This window comes from Amblyraja radiata, chromosome 7 (genome assembly GCF_010909765.2).
Source record: "Amblyraja radiata isolate CabotCenter1 chromosome 7, sAmbRad1.1.pri, whole genome shotgun sequence".
Taxonomy (NCBI): Eukaryota; Metazoa; Chordata; class Chondrichthyes; order Rajiformes; family Rajidae; genus Amblyraja; species Amblyraja radiata.
The window spans coordinates 71,079,641-71,099,711 of NC_045962.1; the positions used below are offsets into that span (position 1 = coordinate 71,079,641).

The following is a 20,071-nucleotide window of genomic DNA, read 5'->3' on the forward strand; positions in this document are numbered from 1 at the left end:
ATACTTATGTAAATGTGATATTTCAGCTATTTCTTTTCAATTACTTTACAAATATTTCTAAACACCTGTTTTCCCTTTTTTATTATGAGGTATTGTGCGTAGATTGATGATAAAAAAATGAATTTAATCAATTTTAGAATAAGGCTGTGACATAACAAAATGTGGAAAAAGTGAAGGTGTCTAAATACTTTCTGAATGTACTGTATCTTCATTGATGATACAACTGCTGGTGGTAGTAGCATAATGAATTCTGAAGTGTATAGACACATCCTATATGCTCAAGTTCAAACAAATGCCTCAAAACTCATTGGTCAGCGGTTCATTCTACAGCAAGACAATGATCGCAAACCTATTGCTAAAGCAACAAAGGAGTTTTTCAAAAATTAAAAAATGGTCAATTCTTGAGTGGCAAAGTCAATCATCCGATCGGAATCCAATTGAATACGCATTTCATATGCTGAAGAGAAAACTGAAGGGGACTAGCCCCAAAACAAGCATAAGCTAAAGATGGCTGCAATACAGACCTGGCAGAGCATCACCAGAGAAGACACCCAGCAACTGGTGATGACCATGAATCGCAGACTTCAAGCAGTCATTGCATGCAAAGGCTATGCAACAAAATACTAAGCATGACTACTTTCATTTACATGACATTGCTGTGTCCCAAACATTTTGGTGCTCTGAAATGGGGGGATTATGTATAAACACTGCTGTAATCTTCACATGGTGAAACCAAAATGTATAAAAATGCCTTTAATAAAATCTAACAAAGTGCACTTTAACCACGTAATTTTTTTTCCTATTAGAAATCTCAAATTGTGGAGTACAGAGGCAAATAAATAAATGATGGGTCTTTGTCCCAAACATTATGGAGGGCACTGTATAATGTATGTTTGGATGTGGTGCCCAAGTCTATGTACCTATAATGCAGCTGCAAACAAGATTTTTCTTATATTTGCTCCTCACCATACTTGGGCATTTGAAAATAAACTTGATTTGTCACAAGAGTGCATTAGGGGATTTCCTTTTGAGATGCTAAATTGTCTGTATTAAGAGATTTTTTCTTTGTGAATGAATTTGTTAAAAGGCAAAATAGAATGAGGAAATGAGAGTAGGAACTTGGCAAATCCATGAGAATGCAGAGAAAGGCAGGTCAATGCACCTTGGGTCAGTGAAGGAATAATAAGAATATTTTCTAAATTGTGTGGGGCCTAGTGACTATGGTGGTCCAAAGATTTAGATGCCCAGCACACAAACTACAAAATGTTAATGCATGATCAAACAAAATTGGAAGAGCATAAGTCTTTATTTCATGAAACTTTCTTTTGTAAGACCATCCTATTTAGGATAAATTAAAATATGGTAAATTGCTTAAACTTCTGAGTGAAATCTGGACCCATTTAAACCATTAAAATGTTTTATTGCTGTAGTCAAATCTCAGGCATCGTTACATTAACATTAATAATGTCTCTAAAGATGATTTGGGAAATATTTTTTGATAATTTGTAATGATTAATGTGTTAGACTTCTTCAGACTGATGTCGGGGGGGGGGGGGAGAAAGGAAGAGGCGGAGACAGGCTTGTGGGAGAGCTGGGAAAGGGGAGGGGACGGAGGGAGAATTCATCTGGACTAATTTTCATCCGGCACTCAAATTCACCTGGACCATTTCCGACATCTCCACACCATTTCTAGATCTCATCATCTCCATCGCAGCAACAGACTACTGACTGGATTCAGAATGGGATGGGGAGTTGAAGTGCTGAGCCACGAGATCAGGTTGGTTAATGTGAACCAATTTCAGGTAGTCCTTGCTTTCTCCCTCCTTCCCCTCCCCTTCCCAGCTCTCCCACAGCCTAGTCTCCACCTCTTCCTTTCTTCTTCCCGCCCCCACATCAGTCTGAAGAAGGGTCTCGACCCGAAACGTCACCTATTCCTTCACTCCATAGATGCTGCCTGACCCGCTGAGTTTCTCCAGCATTTTTGTCTGCCTGTTGATTAATATATCACTTACTTGTATTGAGTTTCTACTCCAAATGGTTTACCAGGGAGATGGTGGCAGAATCGTGTTCTCAATATCATGTGAACCTGTAAATTAAATGTAACATCAGGTAATCACACTATAAATAACCAGCACTGAACATATCTTTTTTATTTTATGGAAAACAAAACCTATTTTGCTTTATTTGCACTTAATTGAGATGCAAGTGGTTACCAATGCTTATTGGAAAATGGACAATTTTAAATGAAAGAGTTCCTCATTTTTGGAGTGGTGACAAGAATATTGGAAACCAAGGCATTACTGGTGATGTGCTATTGCTGGCAAGAAAAAAGGACAACAAATAAAGTTTTGGAAAGAGAGAGAATTCCTTCAAACAAGAATAATTTTACTGATCATTTTGAAATTAAATGGCAGGTAGAATCAATTTAAAGGAGATGGGAATTTGTACATTGTTTCTTAGGGCTGCTTCCAATCAGTTAACATGTTTTTTGAGGCATGCACGGGAAGCCTGATCTTAGCACCATGCTTTGATATTAAGAGTTCTCCCAAGCATTGCCTTAACACCTTCTGTTCATCATTCTCTACTCCAGATTCCTTATTTTAAAAAGCCATTTTAATTATCCAGTCACACTCCTGGTAAAATGCTGCAGAGCCATCCCCAGTCTTGGTCAAAATCTAAGTTTTCCTGTGAAGCTTATCCTAAAACATTACATTGATCAATCTTCCCATAAGTGTGGAGTTTATATTGTTTTTATTGCTGGCGATGTTTAAAAATGACATATCACTATGGGAGTAATACTAACATTATAAATTAAATTTCAAAATTAAGGAAACTATAATAGGCCTTTGGAAAATAATAACAGGATTGGACAGTCAAAATGGATTTATGAAATGGAAATCATCAGAATTTGACAAATCTATCAAATATTTTTTCATAGTCAATTCGTTCACATAATTGCCAAAGACCCGAATAGTCAGCTACATCCTTCAGAACTTTCCAGCTCAGTCAGTGATGGTGCTGTAAAATCAATTCTGATGATTGACATGGAAGCCATTCATCCAGTGTACATTTCGTTCTCTGACTCTTTTTTAATGCTTTCTCCAAGTATTGTTCAACGTGGACAACCATTAATTCATCAGTGGAGGAGTACATGAGATCAGAATCAGGAGAAAGTTTCCTTGAGCAAAAAAATAAGTGGCTGGAAGAACTTAGCAGGTCCAGCTGTACCTGTGGTAATGGACAAAGGATGTTTCATGTTGGGACTCTTCAAGACTGGAGTAGCAGAGAGATAACTAATAAAAAAAGAGGTGAGGGTAGGAACTGGCAAGAGACAGGTAAGGAAGGAGTTGATTAATAGGCGAGTCAGGTGAGGGAATAGAAGGGTGGAGATGGTCACAAAGGCTGGAGATAAGTGGAGAAAACAAAGACTTGTAATGTGGGAAATCAGATAAGAAAGGAAGGTGAGGAACTAAACGTAGGGAGAGACCTAGAGGGAGTAAGGGTGTGTGATGAGCAGGAGATTGGGTGTCACATACACTTTCCTTCTATTTCTCCCCAACGTGTCCCCCCACACGTTGGGGAGAAATAGAAGGAAAGTGTATGTGACAGGAGGAGTTGGAAGGTTATCTAAACTTGGAGAATTCATATGTCCATGCCCTTGTTAGATAGATTAGATTAGATATAATTTATTGCCACACAGCCAGGCTGGTGGAAATTTGGGTTGTCTGCAGCGATACAATAATAAAGAACACACAACCACAATAAAACTGTAACACAAACATCCACCACAGCATTCATCACTGTGGTGGAAGGCACAAAATTTGGCCAGTCCTCCTCCATTTCCCCCCCGTGGTCAGGACCAGAGTCCAGAGTCAGTCCAGGATCGGCTCTTCCTCACCGGAGACCGCGGCTTTAAGTTGTTGTAGGCCGCAGGCCGGCGGTCAAGATTTAAAGTCCCCGCCGCAGCCAGAAGCACCGTAGACTGCAGGGCCGGCGGTCGAAGCTCCCCTCCAGGGGTGATGGTAAGTCCATGCCGGCCCCGCGGTAGAAGTCGGCCGCGGGCCGGCAGTGATGGCTTCTTCTTCCCCCGGGTCCCCAACGTGAGATCCCGGGCTGTAGACGCCGCACCAGCTGGAGCGGCTGCGACTTCAGGCTGCCGGCTGCCCCGGGTCAGCGAAACGGAGCGCTCCCCTCTAGCGAGCCCCAGCAAGGGCTCACCCGCTCCACAACGAGAGTCCACGCTGCACCCGCCGCTGAAGCCCCGGGCGCGTCTCCGGGAAAGGCCGCGTCGATCCTTGATGTTAGGCCACGGGGGAGGCGACCTGGAAAAAGTCGCCTCTCCATGGAGGAGGCGACCGAAGCGGTTTCCCCTTACCCCCCCACACCACCCCCCACATAAAACACACAAAGAAACATTAAATACAAACTTTAAAACATACTAAATAAATAAAACAAAGGTTGAAAAACTGACGAGCTGCATGACATGGCTGCTGCCAGAGCAGCGCCCCCTACAGACGATAGCGCTCCAGCGCTGTGCCGCCGCCGAAGCCGAGGTTCTGGCGGTCCATGCCAGTTGTCTGTCTTTTCACCGTTTTATTTTTATTTTTAGTTAGTTAAGTGTTTTGTTTGGAGGTCTAGACTTTTTTGTGTGGGGGGTGGGGGGGAAGGGGGAAACTGCCTTTCAGGGTCCCTACCTGGTCGGAGAGGCAGCTTTTCTCCGGGCTACAGCTTCGACCCGTCCTCGCGGCCTACCAGCGGGCCTGGAGCGGCGTTTCCTGTCGCAGACCGCCAGAACCTCGGCTTCGGCGGCGGCACAGCGCTGGAGCGCTATCGTGGAGCGGGCGATGCCTTGCCTCGGTCGCCGCGCTGGAGCTCCGGTGAGCTGAGACCGCCGGGAACAACATCGCGGAGCTGCGGGACTGTGGAGCGGCCAGCTGCGGGTGGCGGCGCCGAACTTTACACCGGGAGCCTGGGATCTCGCCACGAGATCGCCAGTTGTGGAGCTCCATCCGGCGCAGCCTTGTCGGCTTCGGAAGCCGCGGCCTCCAGTACGGAAGCGGCCGTTCCATGGTTCCCATGCCGCTGTGAGGACTCTCCCGACGCCGGAGCACCACCACCCGGCGAGAACGGCCAGGAACATCGGGCCTCCGTAGAGGCAACTGTGGAGGCCTCAATAGGCCCGACTATGGGTGAACTGGGGTTGGGGACTGGACTTTGTGCCTTCCCTCATGGTGGGAGCCATTGTGGGGGGATGTTCTTTGTGTTTAAGACTCTCATTGGTGTTATGTCTGTATTCTTTTGTGTACTGCAAAATGGCAAAAAGCATTTCACTTCATTACACCTCGGTGTATGTGAATGTGACTAATATAAACCTTTGAATACTTTGAATAGGCTACCCAAGCAGAATGTGATTTGCTGTTTCTCCAGTTTGTGCAAGGCCTCACCGTGCCAATGGGGGAAACTGAATGCCGACATGTCAGTATGGGAACGTCCAGGGGAATTAAAGTGGCTCACAACCAGGAGCTCCAGCTAGCCCTGCCGGGCAGAGTGCAAATGTTTGAAAAAGCATTCATCTAGTCTACACTTGATCTCACTGATGTAGAGGATGTACATCAAGAGCAACAGGATGTACATCAAGGGGTGCATGTAAACCTCTGTCTCACCAGGAAAGGCTGTTTGGGTACCTGAATGGAGGCGAGGGACAGGTGTTGCCCTTTTTGTGGTTGCAGGTGAAAGTATCTGAGAGGAGAAGAGAAGAACAAACCAGGAAGTAACCTTGCCAGCTATTTTTCAGCTATTCCCTGAAGACTTCCATTCCTTCAGCAAGTAGCATGCTCAAGTTAACACTCACCCAAACTGGATGCTTCCACTTTCTAAACAACTTTGGTATGGGATACTTCATTGAATGCATTTTTGAAAGCTCATGTGCAATATCCATTGTAATATCTACATGAGATGTCATTTGTTAGACAAAATTTGCAGTTAGGAAATTCTGTGCTAGTCACATAGAAACATAGAAAATAGGTGCAGGAGGCCATTCGGCCCTTCGAGCCAGCACCACCATTCATTGTGATCATGGCTGATCGTCCCTATCAATAACCCGTGCCTGCCTTCTCCCCAAATCCATTGACTCCACTAGCCCCTAGAGCTCTATCTAACTCTCTCTTAAATCCATCCAGCGACTTGGCCTCCGCCTATGGCAGGGAATTCCATAAATTCACAATTCTCTGGGTGAAAAAGGTTTTTCTCACCTCAGTCTTAAATGACCTCCCCTTTATTCTAAGACTGTGGCCCCTGGTTCTGGACTCGCCCCACATTGGGAAATTTTTTCCTGCATCTAGCTTGTCCAGTCCTTTTATAATTTTATATGTTTCTAAAAGTCAGCTCTCAATAATCCACTGGACAGATCATGGCACCCTGCCACGCGTGGTAATGTTGAGTATTCATTCACATTGACAATAATAAACCTAAACCTAGTACACAGCCTGAATTGGCAGGTGATTTTGATTGGGAATGAAGGAACCACTGAAGTTACTTCGAAAATTAACAAACAGAAAAAATAAAGCTGTTTCCATCTAACCCCTTCGCGATAATTATACACCATTGTCCCTTAAGAATGTGCACAGTAAATGGGTGATCATTGGTCAGGGCGGTCTCAGTGGGCCAAAAGGTCTGTCTCCACGCTGTACCTCTAAACCAAAACTCAAATTAAAACATAGCTGCTACTTTTGCCATTGGTGGTCATTTGAAATTAACAAGCAATCGATCCATAGATACTTTTGCAATGATACTCTATTAAACAATGTAGTAATTTAGCTTGTAAAAAAGAAAAACTTAGTTATTAAAAAAATCGTTATTTTTGAAAATCCTGCAACAAAAAGTAACTTTGTCATTGTATATCAATACTCCATTGGTGGCACTGTCTGCTCAGTCGGAAGTGTGGATTTGTGTCCTATTCTGTAGGGGTGATATCAAGAATCTAAATTAACACTCGTGTTGAAGCATCGTTGGCAGGGCTGTCTTTAAGGTGAGTGTTAAATCAAGACTACTTCTACTCCTTGAGGTGGACAAGTTGATTGCTTGTCTTTAATTCAAAGATGAGCAGAAGTGACCTCCAGGGTCACTCCTGGAGTAGACCACGCATCAAAATGAGAAAAATTACATAATTTTAAGTTTACCTCTTCTGAAATATAAAAGTGATAACATTTAAAAATATTTTATTGCATTAACATTTTTCGGGATATCAAAATTATGACAGGTGCTGAATATATACAATTTTCTTTTCACCCATTCCTCTGCAGGATAACCAGACCTCTGCACCGAGGATCTAGCTGAGATCTAAAATTTACTAATGGTTGCAGCATTATTATTATTATTATTATTATTATATTATTATTATTATTATTATTATTATTATTATTATTATTATAGCCTTTTATTGTCATTCAGACCGAAGTCTGAACGAAATTGAAGCAGTCATACATACAATACAATACAATAAAAAACAACAATAAACACATATTAACATCCACCACAGTGAGTCCACCCAACATCTCCTCACTGTGATGGAGGCAAAAGTCTTAGGTCTCCAGTCTCTTCCCTCCTCTTCTCCTTCTGCGCTGAGGCGATACCCCCCGGGCGATGTTAAAACCTGTCCCGCGGCTCAAACACCGCGGCCCGGGGTGGTCGAAGCTGCCGCTCACCAGTCCTGCTGACGCAGCCGCTGGCCCGCGGCCGAAACCCGGACTCAGGCCACCGCCGCCAGAACACCGTGCAAGCCACCGGAGCATCGTTCCAGCCCCGAGCCGGATCGCCCTCACATGAGTGCCGTTACCGTCTCAGCCTCGGGCTGGGCCGCCCCGACCGGGCGCCGCTCCTCCCTCGGGCTGGGCCGCCCCGACTGGGCGCCGCTCCTCCCTCGGGCTGGGCCGCCCCGACCGGGCACCGCTCCTCCCTCGGGCTGGGCCGCCCCGACTGGGCGCCGCTTCTCCCTCGGGCTGGGCCGCCCCGACCGGGCACCGCTCCTCCCTCGGGCTGGGAACGCCGTACCTCCCCGAGCGCGGCCACTCCGACGGGCGCACCGTTCCTTCCTCGGGCCGGCCGTCCTCACGGTAGCGTCACAGCCCCTCACGGAAGCCCTGTTCCAGCCCCGAGCCGGGCCGTCCTCACGGGAGCGAGCTCAGTGCGAGTCCTGGCGGGCTCTGCCTCCTGAGCCTCGAGGTCGCCAGCTCCGCCATTAGGCCTCAGCGCAGACGGAGGCAGAGAAGGGGAATACGACATAAAAGTCGCATTCCCCCGCAGGGAGAGACAGCAAGCCCCGTTTCAACCCCCCCCCCCCAAACAGAAACTAAAAACCAAAACTAGACTAACCAAAACGAAAATAAACAACCCAAAAAACACAAAACAAACAGGACTGCCGGAGAGCCGCTGCAGCCAGAACCGCGCCGCCACTAGGAGTGGCGTGCCGCCACTAGGAGTGGCATGCTACTAATATCAAAAAACTGAGTGCCAGGGGTCCTTTCTCAAACTCTAAAATAACATACCACTCATCTTATACATAAAATAAAGTTCCTTCTTCTACATAAAACAAAGCATTGGTTACTTGGATTATTTCCATTCAATCAAAATCAAGTAATGCAACATATATTTAAGAATTTTGTTACAACTAGTTTACTTTCTCCAAGTCCAACTATCAGACAGACACTTGGCTCAGAGATCATGGGAAGTACTTCTTTCCCACAATTTTACTACCAATTTTTAATTTATTTAAATTTGATCGTGTAACTGAGAATTAAATTTAATCTTCTTAGTATTTCAGGAAAAAGCTTTTATTTCATATTTCATGCAACTGCAGTGTATCTCAAACTTCCAGCCTGATTTGCAGTCTGACACGATGAATTACTCCGTGTTTTATTGTAAACCAGCAACGGCAGTTCCTTATTTCATTATTTTTTCTTCCTTTGTCCTCCAACATTATTCATCTCCTTCTATTCACCTCAACCAGAAAAACTAGATAGCAAGCCATCAATCTTTCAGCCAGTGATATCACCAGCAGTATCATATCACTCTTGATTGCCACTCTTTCTTATCTGTCACTTAAAAATATGTTTTCTGACTTTGCCTAGTTTAGTTTAGAGATACAGCGTGGAAACAGGCCCTTCGGCACATCGGGTCCACTCCGACCAGCGATCCCTGCAAATTAACACTATCCTACACACACTAGGGACATTTTTTACATTTACCAAGCCAATTAACCTACAAACCTGTACGTCTTTGGCGTGTGGGAGAAAACCGAAGATCTCAGAGAAAACCTACGCAGGTCACAGGGAGAACGTACAAACTCCGCACCGACAGCACCCGTAGTCGGGATCGAACCCGGGTCTCCTGCGCTGCATTCGGTGTAAAGCAGCAACTCTACCACTGGCCCCCGTGCCTAGTTCACACAAAAGATAATTGCCCCAAAACATTAAATCAGTTTCTCATAATAAGATCAAAAAACAATGTGACGGAAGAACTCGGTGGTTCACGCAGCATTGGTGGAGTGAATGCACAGCTGAAGTTTTAGGTTGGCAAAGGGGTTCTGACCCGAAACATCGCCTGCCCATTCCCTCCACAGACACTGCTTGACTCGTCCTCCAGCAGTTCCTCCAACACTGTGTTTTGCTTCAGTTCCAGCATCTGCATTTCATTGTGTCTCTCAAAAAGATGCTTTCTGAACTGCCAAATATTCTAGCATATTCTATTTTAAGTAAGTAAGTAAGTAAGTAAGTTTATTGGCCAAGTATTCACATACAAGGAATTTCCCTTGGTGCTCCGCTCACAAGTAACAACATGACATACAGTGACAGTTACAAATGACTCAGAAAACACTAAACATTAATAATAATTAGACATTCATGATAAAACACCATTGATCAAGCATGTGAACCAACAAAATACCAGATCAAAGGGAGGCTACAGATTTTTGGCTGTTGAGTAGAGCAACTACTCGTGGATAAAAACTGTTTTTATGTCTGGCTGTGGCAGCTTTGACAGTCCATAGTCGCCTTCCAGAGGGAAGTGGTTGAAAGAGTTTGTGGCCAAGGTGAGAGGGGTCAGAGATGATCTTGCCCGCTCGCTACCTGGCCCTTGCAGTGTACAGTTCATCTATGGAGGGAAGGTTGCAGCCAATAATCTTCTCTGCTGATCGGACGATTCGCCTCCAGGTGTCGTGCTTGGTGGCGGAGCCAAACCAGACCATGATGGAGAAGGTGAGAACAGACTCTACGATGGCCGTGTAGAATTGGACCACCATTACCTGTGGCAGATTGTGCTTCCTCAGCTGCCGCAGGAAGTACATCCTCTGCTGTGCCTTTTTGACTGTGGAGTCGATGGTAGCCCCCCACTTAAGGTCCCTGGAGATGAAGGTTCACAGGAACTTAAAAGACTCCACAGATGTGACTGTGGTGTTGTTGATGGTGAGTGGAGTGAGGGGAGGGGGAGCTCTCCTAAAGTCTACAATCAATTCCACTGTCTTAAGAGCATTGGGCTCTAGGTTGGTGCTACGGCACCAGGACGCCATCTGTGGCACTTCCTGTCTGTAGGCAGATTCCTCCCCATCCTGGATCAGTCCAATCAGGGTTGTGTCGTCTGCAAACTTGCGAAGCTTGACAGAGGTGGCTGTGGAGGTGCAGTCGTTGGTGTGGAGAGAATAGAGGAGAGGCGAGAGTACGCAGCCTTGCGGTGCTCCTATGCTGAGTGTTTGTGGGTCCGAGATGTGCTTTCCCAGCCACACATGCTGCTTCCTGTCTGTCAGGAAGTTGGTGATCCACTGACAGAGGGGTTCAGGCACAGTCAACTCGGAAAGTAGCTCTGGCACAATGTTGTTGAATGCAGAGCTAAAATCAACAAACAGGATCCAGGATTTTTACTTTATATTGTCGGGATTTATATTGTCAGGAGTCAAGCAAAAACAGGATTTTTACTTTATATTGGCTGTTTGTTACTCTGGGTGGACTGTTTGTTACTCTGGTGGTCAGACACTAGAACATAAGTTAATTAGGAGTAGGAGTAGGTCACCAGGCCTCTCAAGCCTACCTCACCATTCAATATGTATCTTTTTACAATACTGGGGAGTTTTTGACGAACAAGATTAGTATTCACTTTTTTACATCAATACACCGTTCTTAACAAAAATCTACCCAACACATGAAACCTTATAAATAGCAGATATAACTTAGATAACTTCAAGACCAAAAGTAAAAAAGCTTTTTTCATAATAGACAAATTTTCATAGTTTTCCCACCATTTTGGACACCAATAGTGTTTCATTAAAAACTCTGCCACATTTAGTCATTAATATTTAATTCATAAATAAACTTCATATGGCCCCTCATACATATACGTTTTGATAATGGTCTAGGGAAATATCTTTACCTATACTAGGAGAAAAATACAGTAACATTAAGGTAATACAGTACAGTAAAGATCCCGTAATGGTCGTTGTGCTTGGTGTCCATTGTCACAACGTCCGTTATCGGGGTCGGTACCTCCGTAAGTTACACCACGGAGGCTCAAAAACCTCTAACGCTTTTCAAACACCCAACGAGGTATCCTATGGTAGTAGCGATCATTGGGTGAGTTAATTATTTTTTCTTATTTTGCAATTTAATATATCAAAAACATCGTGGTGTCAAAAATGCATCGACCGTTTACGATATATTTCCCGAACTTAAAAAAAAATGTTTTTTGACATAAATTGGTCATCAAAACTAAGAAACTGAGCCAATCTTCAATTTGGCAACACTGTCTATTGTTCATCTTTTGTACGGACCAAGTCGCTAACTTCATTCCTTAGTGTCAACTTTGGGAAGCTCCGCAACGACCGTTATGGACATTTTACTTACAAAAAAATCAGCTCAAATCAAATGATCTGACGAATCATCGGCCATCGATGTCGCTCAGATTCATAAGGTAATGTACCATTTAGATCGCATCGGTGAAAATGCTTGCTTTTCACTGGGACACCAAAACAAACATTTTTTTTAGTGTCCACCGCAACGTACGTTTGTGTGTATGATGTATAACGCGCGTTGCGGTGTCCACTCAGGTGGATGCAGTATTCTACTACATGATCAGGTAAATGGTGGAAATTGTGTTTGCAATGTTATTGTTCCATGTGGTATTCATAAACATAGAAAGGAATAAGAAATATGTGTACTTACTGTGCCAACCAGGTCACTGGTGGACACCACGCAACAACCCGTTACCCAAAATGTATTTGTGTATTCTGATGTCATTTTCAGAAACTTGCCATCAATACTGTTCGGTATTCCGAAAAACGCAAGGAATCATGGGATTTTTCAAAGGTAATTTGAGAATAAAAAAAGCGAAAGGGGTGCCTGGTAGCGGGAGAGAGCGGGGTGCAACAGCAAGAGAGAAGGGGCAGATACGAGTGGGAGACAGTGAGAGACGGTGAGAGGTGGGGGAGAGAGGTTTCAGGGAGACAGACAACCACTGATAAAGCCATGGCTCGTTGCTTCGAGGAGAGTTGAGAAAATGTCCTCAATCGAGAGAATGCAACTTCAGAACCCCCTCGTCTCGTGGTGATTTCCGCGGGACCAAGGAACAAATGACCTAAAGTTTGCGATGAGTGAACTGAGTGTTCTTACCGTCCTCGTTGTACACCGGCGTTTTGTGAGAGTGGTTGAATCCCAGGATCGAGGAGTCAGCGCCGGACAGGTGAGCAGCCCGCGGTAGCTGGTGCCTCTCCGCTCGCCGCTGGAAGAACTGACACCTCTACTCCCCAGGTCGAGCGCTGCCTCCTCGACCCCGCTGCTCGGCAGTGGACGACCAGGATTCCAGAGCATCACCGATGCCTCACTTCAGCCACTGATCCCGCCACCTGTCCGGATAATGTGCCCGACGTTGGTTGAGCTGAAGCTGGGATCCAACCACTCTCACAAAACGCGCGGTGTATGGCGAGGACATGAAGAACACTCAGTTCACTCAACGCAAACTTTAGGTCATTTGTTCCTTGCGCTCGTGGAAATACCCGCTCCCATCCATCCCAACCGCCTCACCCTTCTCCGCCGCTCCCGTCCGGCTTCCGCCGGCCCGGTGCCGCCCCCTGGACAGGACATTCGGGAGGGGACGGGGATGGTCCAGCGGCTGCTGGTTAGGGACGAGATGCAGGTCTGCATCCATGCAGCGGCATGGCCACCGAAAGTGTTTATCCCGTGTGACCCATGACCTGTGCATGAGCTGTCGGAATACCGAAATGGCTTATGATAAAAAGACACATATGATTATAGCTAATCTATGTAGATCCCACCTCTTCTTTTATGCCAGTTCCCCACAACCTCAATCCTTCAAATATTGATCTATCTCCATCTTAAATTTATCTAATGAACTGGCCTCCATCATCATTAGGTGCTGAGATTTCCAGAGATTTACAAACTTCAGAATAAAGTTCTATGCACCAGTTTTAAATAACCAGCCCCTTACATTGCAGCTATGCCTCATTGTTCGTGATTCTCTCACTAGTGAAAACATCTCAGGGCTCTCACTTAACTTTTTTTCTCTGATGCCAGTCGGGCTACCTAGGCAGGTTTTTAGGTTGCCAAATGACAGTTTAGGTGGTCATTTAAGACGGCTTGCATGACGCGTGCACGGACGAAGTGTGTAGTTACCAGTCAGAATTATGTTCAATGAAGCATTCACATATTATTTCTGCTTTAAATAAAGTCACAAACTAAACATATTCACCAATCAACACATATATACCACAATGACATGCAGCAACATTATAATATATATACAGTATCTCAACTCTTTTTACACGTCGCAATGAATACAATTTCTATTATTTCTTTCCACACCCAAACAAAAATGTGGTTGGATTATTCAGCGTATGATCAACCTTGGTGAGACCAAGCGCAGGCTTGGCGATCGCTTCACACAGCACCTGCACTCAGTTCGCAATAACCAACCTGATCTCCCGGTGGCTCAGCACTTCAACTCCCCCTCCCATTCCAAATCCGACATTTCTGTCCTGGGCCTCCTCCATGGCCAAAGTGAGGCCCACTGCAAATTGGAGGAACAGCACCTCATATGTTGATTGGGTAGTTTACACCCTAGCGGTATGAACATTGGCTTCACCAATTTCAGGTAGTCCTTGCTTTCTCCCTCCTTCCCCTCCCATTCCAAGCTCTCCCACAGCCTACTGTCTCTGCCTCTCCCTTTTTCCACACCCCCCCCCCCCCCGACATTAGTCTGAAGAAGGGTATCGATCCGAAAAATCACCTATTCCTTCGCTCCATAGATGCTGCCTCACCCGCTGATTTTCTCCAGCTTTTTTATCGACCAACGGGATCCCACCATTGGCCACATCTTCCCATCTCCTCCCCTGTCGGCTTTCCGCAGAGACCGTTCCCTCCGTAACTCCCTGGTCAATTCGTCCCTTCCCACCCAAACCACCCCCTCTCCTGGCACTTTCTCTTGCAACTGCAGGAAATGCTACACATGTCGCTTTATCTACCCCCTTGACTCAATTCAAGTACCAAAGCAGTCTTTTCAGGTGCAACAGAGGTTCACCTGCACCTCCTCCAACCTCATCTATTGCATCCGCTGCTCTATGTGTCAGCTGCTCTACATCGGTGAGACCAAGCGTAGGCTTGGCAAACGCTTCGCCCAACACCTCCGCTCGGTTCGCAATAACCAACCTGATCACTTCAACTTCCCCTCCCATTCCGAATCCGACCTTTCTGTCCTGGGCCTCCTTCATGGCGAGGCCCAGGACTGAGGCCCACCGTAAATTGGAGGAGCAGCACCTCATATTTAGCTTGGGCAGTTTATACCCCAGCGGTATGAACTGATTGTATTGTATTGTTCTTCAATTTCAGGTAGTCCCTGCTCTCCTTCCCTGCTCTCCCTCAGCCCACTGTCTCCGCCTCTTCCTTTCTTCTTCCCGCCCTCTGTCCCCCCCCCTCCCCCCCTCACATCAGTCTGAAGAAGGGCCTCGACTCGAAACTTCGCCTATTTCCTTCGCTCCATAGATGCTGCCACACCCGCTGACTTTCTCCTGCATTTTTGTTTACCCATTCACACAAGTTCTGTTATCCCACTGTCCTCACCCACTCCCTAGACTTTAGGGGCAATTTTACAGAGACAAGTTAACCTACAAAGCCAATGCATCTTTGGGATGTGGGAGGAAACCCACACGCTTGCTGGGAGGACAGGATCGAACACAGATCTCTGGCGTATGAGGCAGCAAGTCCAGCAGCTGTGCCACTATATTTTGTACACACACACACATATATATATATATTAGACTAAGTGGGACCCCAACGCAATATTCCACCTCTTCACCAATTCCAATATTTGTGGCCAGTGAGGGGGGGGGGGGGGGGGGGGGGGGGCACTTTCTGAAACGCTTGTATGGGTGTTGTGGGCTGAAGGGACTGGTTTCACAAGGGCTAGTATGGGCATTGTGGACCAAATGGATTCTAACATAGAAACATAGAATCATAGAAACATAGATAATAAGTGCAGGAGTAGGCCATTTGACCCTTCGAGCCTGCATCACCATTCAATATGATCATGGCTGATCATCCAACTCAGTATCCTGTACCTGCCTTCGCTCCATACCCCCTGATCCCTTTAGCCACAAGGGCCACATCTAACTCCCTCTTAAAAATAGCCAATGAACTGGCCTCAACTACTTTGTCTGGCAGAGAATTCCACAGATTCACCACTCTGTGTGGAAAAAAAAAATCTCATCTCGGTCCTAAAAGATTTCCCCCTTATCCTTATCCTTAAAGTCCTTGTTCTGGACTTCCCCAACATTGGGAACAATCTTCTTGCATCTAGCCTGTCCAACCCCTTAAGAATTTTGTAAGTTTCTATGAGATCCCCTTCATTCTCCTAAATTCCAGCGAGTACAAGCCGAGTCTATCCAGTGCTTCATATGAAAGTCCTGCTATCCCAGGAATCAGTCTGGTGAACCTTCTCTGTACTCCCTCCATGGCAAGAATGTCTTTCCTCAGATTAGGAGACCAAAACTGTATGCAATACTCCAGGTGTGGTCTCACCAAGGCCCTGTACAACTGCAGTAGAACCTCCCTGCTCCTATACTCAAATCCTTTTGCTATGAATGCTCTGATTTATAAAGGCCAGCACACCAAAAGCTTTCTTTACCACCCTATCTACATGAGATTCCACCTTCAGGAAACTATGCACAGTTATTCCTAGATCCCTCTGTTCATCTGCATTCCTCAATTCGCTACCAGGGACGTCCTATTTTGATTTGTCCTGCCAAGATGTAGCACCTCACACTTATCAGCATTAAACTCCATCTGCCATCTTTCAGCCCACTCTTCCAATTGGCCTAAATCTCTCTGTAGATTTTGAAAATCTACTTCATTATCCACAACACCACCTATCTTAGTATCATTTGCATACTTACTAATCCAATTTACCACACCATCATCCAGATCATTGATGTATATGACAAACAACAGTGGACCCAACACAGATCCCTGAGGCACCCCACTAGTCACCAGCCTCCAACCTGACAAACCGTTATCCACCATTACACTCTGGTATCTCCCATTCAGCCACTGTTGAATCAATCTTGCTACTCCACTATTAATACCCAACAATTGAACCTTCTTAACCAACCTTCCATGTCAAAGGCCTTACTGAAGTCCATATAGACAACATCCACCGCTTTACCCTCATCAATTTCCCTAGTAACCTCTTCACAAAATTCAAGAAGATTAGTCAAACATGACCTTCCAGGCACAAATCCATGTTGACTGTTCCTAATCAGACCCTGTTTATCCAGGTGTTTTCTATATTATCTCTAAGTTTCCTTTCCATTAATTTGCCCACCACTGACGTCAAACTAACAGGTCTATAATTGCTAGGTTTACTCTTAGAACCCTTTTTAAACAATGGAACAACATGCGCAGTACGCCAATCCTCCGGCACCATTCCCGTTTCTAATGACATTTGAAATATTTCTGTCATAGGCCCTGCTATTTCTACACTAACTTCCCTCAATGTCCTAGGGAATATCCTGTCAGGACCTGGAGACTTATCCACTTTTATATTTTTCAAAAGTGTCAGTACTTCCTCTTCTTTGATCCTCATAGTTTCCATAGCTACCCTACATATTTCCCTTTCCTCACATAATTCAATATCCTTCTCCTTGGTGAATAACAAAGAAAAGAAATTGTTCAATATCTCCCCCATTTCTTTTGGCTCTGCAGATAGCTGTCCACCCTGACTCTCTAATGGACCAATTTTATCCCTCGTTATCCTTTTGCTATTAATATAGCTGTAGAAACCCTTTGGATTTACTTTCACCTTACTTGCCAAAGCAACCTCATATCTTCATTTAGCTTTTCTAATTTATTTCTTAAGATTCTTTTTACATTCTTTATACTCCTCAAGCACCTCATTTACTCCATGCTGCCTATAATTATTGTAGATCTCTCTCTTTTTCCGAACCGTGTCCAATTTCCCGTGAAAACCATGGCTCTTTCCAATTATTACCACTCTTTCTTTTCAACCAAACAGGTCCACCACAACCATTTGCTGTGGACCTGGTGGGCCGAAGGTCCTGTTCCCACGCTGTATCTTTAAACTAAATTAAACACACTAAAACCAGAGGAAATCTAAAGAAGAGTCTCTACCCGAAACATCACCCAATTTCTTCTATCCAGAGGTGCTGGCTGCTCCATGGAGTTCCCCTGCACCATTAAAGCATGGAATAGTCTTCACCCTACCATTGCTACCCAACCAGACGCAACTAAATTTAAGGTAGCTCTTTTTTCCCCAAGAACCCTTTTTTGCTTAAGTCAAGAGTCAGGAGAGTTTTATTGTCATCTGTCCCAGATAGGACAATGAAATTCTTGCTTACTGCAACACAACAGAAAATGTAAACATAATACAGAACAGGAGATAAAAGTTCAGTGTGTCTATATACCATAGACCATATATATACACAATAAATAAACAGAAAAATTGCAATAGGCTGTTATTTTTCAGAGTTTGGAGTTTGCTGGTGGAAGGTCCACTCCAGTTTAAATTCCATTTGGAATATTTTTGGAGGACCAGGAAACCAAGAAGCAAGAGTTACTCCAGAGAGTTACTCCAGAGAGTTACTCCAGCTCCAGGGAGTGATTCTGCGCTGGTTTTCATCGGTCACCGCAAGGACAGCAATGGCAGCCAGATCTCCCACAATGCAGAGGGTGGGAGAAAGTGTCCAGTGCCGACCAGTTGCCGTGGCAGTGCGCATGTGCAGGGCGGCCGATGATGTGTTGGCCGTGGCAGTGCGCATGTGCAAGGCGGCCGGCCGTGCCGGTGGATGAGGAGCAGGTGGAGAGCGGTGAACCGGCGGCCCGGACACGGATACGGATGAAGGATGGAGACGGAGAGTGACAGAGAGAGATAGAGAGGGGGGCTCGCTCAGAGATGAACGGCAGGGTGTCGGGCAAAATGGCACGGCATTTAGGTTGCCCGGCGGGACTTTAAGTCGCCATTGGCACCTGGGCAACCGTTAATTTCGAGCCCTGCATCTCAACATCTAGAGCATCAAACCCTCTTAGGATCTTACATGCTTTAACAAGGTCAGTCCTCATTCATTTAAACCCCAGAGAGCATTTGAAGAGCAGTTCTCCCAGTACCCAAGCCCAAATTTATCCTTCAACCAACCATTAACTGTTGATTTGATTGTCTTATTTTTGAAATTTCTTCTGTGTTAGTTGGCACTGCATTTGCTTCAAAACAAAATATCAAAGGATATGAAAGGGTTCTATATATACGTTACTTCTTCAGTAAACTACAATTCTACTGTTGGGAAAGATTTGGAGAGGATAAAGAATACCATAAAACATGTTGTACTCATCTTTGAACAATTTGTTTTTAACCACAACTATTCAAAGTGGGAATAATTTAAGAAACCAATTTCATATCACATGAAAAATCAAATACAAACCTCAGCAATGCACTCTCCCAGTGATAAACTGCTGTCCTTCGTTTTCCTTTTGCTCATGGTGGAAAAATTCACAAACTGCAAAACAAGTCAAACAAAATAAACAGGATCCAATCATTTTAAACATTTCACAACTGAACTGTTGTTATTTTATAACAATTTACATTATTTAAAGTGAATTGTGATTTAATCAAAGTTTACTTCCTGCAGTGTCATTTTTATTTACAACTGAAGCTAAACTATTGCAATTAAAAATCAATATTTATGAAAATTAAGGTTTGTAGTTTAAACATTAGTCGCAGTCATAAAGCATGGAAACAGGCTTTTTGGCCCAACTTGCCAACCAACATACCTCATTTATAATGGTCCCACCTGCCTGTGTTTGACCCACACCCCTCTAAACATATCCCATCCAGGTACCCGTTCAAATGTTTCTTAAACTTTGTGATAGTACCTGCCTTAACCACCTCCTCTGGTAGCCAGTTCCAGAATAGCCACCCCTCAGAATCCTGTTAAATCTCTCTCCCCCCCCCCCCCCCCCCCCCCCCACCACCAAATGTTAAACCCATGTACCCTGGTTCTCGATTCCCCTACTCTGGGTAAAAGACCCTATGCATTTACTCTATCTATTCTTCATGATTTTAAAAATCTCGATAAGATGACCACTCATCCTCCTGCGTTCCAAGGAATAAAGTCCCAGCTTGCTCAACCGCTCCCAGTAGCTCAGGCCCTCGAGTCCTGGAAACATTCTTGTAAATATTTTCTACACATTTTCCAGCTGAGTATCATCTTTCCTATAACAGGGTGACCAAAACTGAACACAATACTCTACATGTGGATAAAAAAAAACTGGAATAATTCAGCGGGACAGGCAGCATCTCTGGAGAGAAGGAATGGGTGACATTTTGGATCGAGATGCTTCTTCAGACTGGTTAGGGATAAGGGAAAGGAAAGGTACAGACAATGATGTAGAGAGATAAAGAACAACGAATGAAAGATATGCAAAAAAATAAAAATGATACAGGCCATTATTAGCTGTTTGATGGGTGAAAACGAGAAGCTAGTGCGACGGGAGGGGGAGAGATGAGGGAT

At 44.9% G+C, this 20,071-nt stretch overlaps 1 protein-coding gene across 4 annotated transcripts in view; it reads right to left on the reverse strand.

The window, feature by feature from the left end:
- The window catches only part of orc4 (origin recognition complex subunit 4), a 113,291-nt gene that overhangs the window by 86,623 nt on the left and 6,597 nt on the right, over window positions 1-20,071 (reverse strand). For 3 of the 4 annotated variants that reach the window (XM_033024715.1, XM_033024716.1, XM_033024717.1), the window contains exons 2-3: window positions 18,983-19,057; window positions 2,013-2,086 (exon numbers count right to left, since the gene is read on the reverse strand). In XM_033024715.1, the coding sequence (XP_032880606.1) occupies window positions 2,013-2,086; window positions 18,983-19,039 (131 nt within the window). In that variant the 5' untranslated portion in view covers window positions 19,040-19,057. Of the gene's footprint in view, window positions 1-2,012; window positions 2,087-18,699; window positions 18,765-18,982; window positions 19,058-20,071 lie in introns of those variants that run through there. The other variant, XM_033024718.1, reaches the window with a different exon arrangement.